Source organism: Trypanosoma grayi (genome assembly GCF_000691245.1).
Source record: "Trypanosoma grayi strain ANR4 Tgr_2109_V1, whole genome shotgun sequence".
Classification (NCBI taxonomy): Eukaryota; Euglenozoa; class Kinetoplastea; order Trypanosomatida; family Trypanosomatidae; genus Trypanosoma; species Trypanosoma grayi.
The window spans coordinates 1-1,331 of record NW_008827727.1 but is presented as its reverse complement, the minus strand read 5'-3'; the positions used below and the strand labels follow the sequence as shown (position 1 = coordinate 1,331).

Sequence of the window (1,331 nt, the reverse complement as noted above, 5' to 3'; positions counted from 1 at the left end):
GCGGCGGCTGCTGATACTTCCGCTGGCCATCCCACAGTTGGTGCGTCTGATGTGTCGGCGAAGCAGACAGACGTCGCTGCAAAGACGGAAGCCTGGGAGGCTGCGAAGAATGTGGAGACAGCAGCAAATTCTTTTAAAGATGCACTGAGTAGAGCGGTGAAGGCGCAGGAGGCTGCCAAGAAGAAAGCAGAGGGCGCAAGGGGTATTCTGACTGAAGGCACCAACAAGGCAGGGGGGCTTGGGGACCAGGCTTTGAAAGAAACGTTAGCTGCTGTAACTGCGCTGAAGGAACTTGTACCCAAGGACTGTAAAGTGGAATCCTCAACGTTGTCGATAGAAAAGAAGAAAGCTGAAGATGCATTGGTTCGAGCTAAATCTGCTGTAACGGATGCTACAAAGGCAGAATCGGACTCTGATGGCCTGCTAAAAGAGGTGGAGAAAGAGGAGCAGAATGCGAAGGCAGCTATGGAGAAGGCTAAGCAAGCGGTGACGAGTATACCAACAGCAGCGGAGAAGGTTGTAGCTGAGATTCAGCGGGCCCAGCAAGAGGCGAGTAAAGCATTTGCTGTAGTAAAGAAGTACCTCACGGAAGTGGGAGAGGGAAATAAAGCAGTGAAGGATGTTCTTAATGCAACGAACGCCGTACAGAGTGCGGCAACAAAAGTGGTAGAGGCGGCCAAGAAAGATATAACGAAGACACCAATACCTGAAAGTGAATGCACAGAACTTAAACAATTGACGCTTGATGGGTTTGAGATCGTTTCACGGGCAGTGCAAAAAATGGAAGGGGCAAAAGTGCGCACTACTGAGGCAGTCAAGGATACCGACGACCTTGAGGCCCTCCTGCAGATAGCAATATCAAGTGCAGATAATGCAGTAGAGCTGGCGAAAACAGAGAAATCAACCGCTGAAGCGGCGTTGCAGCAAGCCAACAAGCAGCTGGAAGCCGCTAAGAAGAAACAAAAAGAGATTCTGGAGAGCAAAGTGAGTGAGAGGGACGAACAGAAAGGACTCAACCGTCCCCATCAACCCGACACCACTGATGGCACTTCGAATTCTCCTGCCGGTGCGTCGTTGCCTAAGACCGATGACACTGCGGATGGCGAGAAGCTTCTTGCTCAGCACACAGATGGCAGCGGCGTCCCTGCGCGGGTGCGTGCGCCGCTGTTGCTGCTGCTGATGGCCTGTGTGGCTGTGAGGTAAGACTTCTGTGTGTGTATGTGTTAATGGGACGATGATGTTCCCCAATTAACTGTGTGTTCTGTGAAGAGCAGGGCTCCCCTGCGTGGTATAATTTTGTTTTCGTTTCATTGCTGCCCCGTTGTGGGCGT

The 1,331-nt window shown here is 51.8% G+C and overlaps 1 protein-coding gene across 1 annotated transcript; it reads left to right on the top strand.

Annotated features, from left to right (window-relative positions):
• Nucleotides 1–465: 465 nt before the first annotated feature.
• On the top strand, nucleotides 466–1,203 carry DQ04_21091000 (hypothetical protein; the record flags this gene model as incomplete). The annotated part of the gene is made up of 1 exon (XM_009317980.1): nucleotides 466–1,203. One exon carries the CDS (start codon nucleotides 466–468, stop codon nucleotides 1,201–1,203), a length of 738 nt encoding a protein of 245 aa, XP_009316255.1.
• Nucleotides 1,204–1,331: the final 128 nt, after the last annotated feature.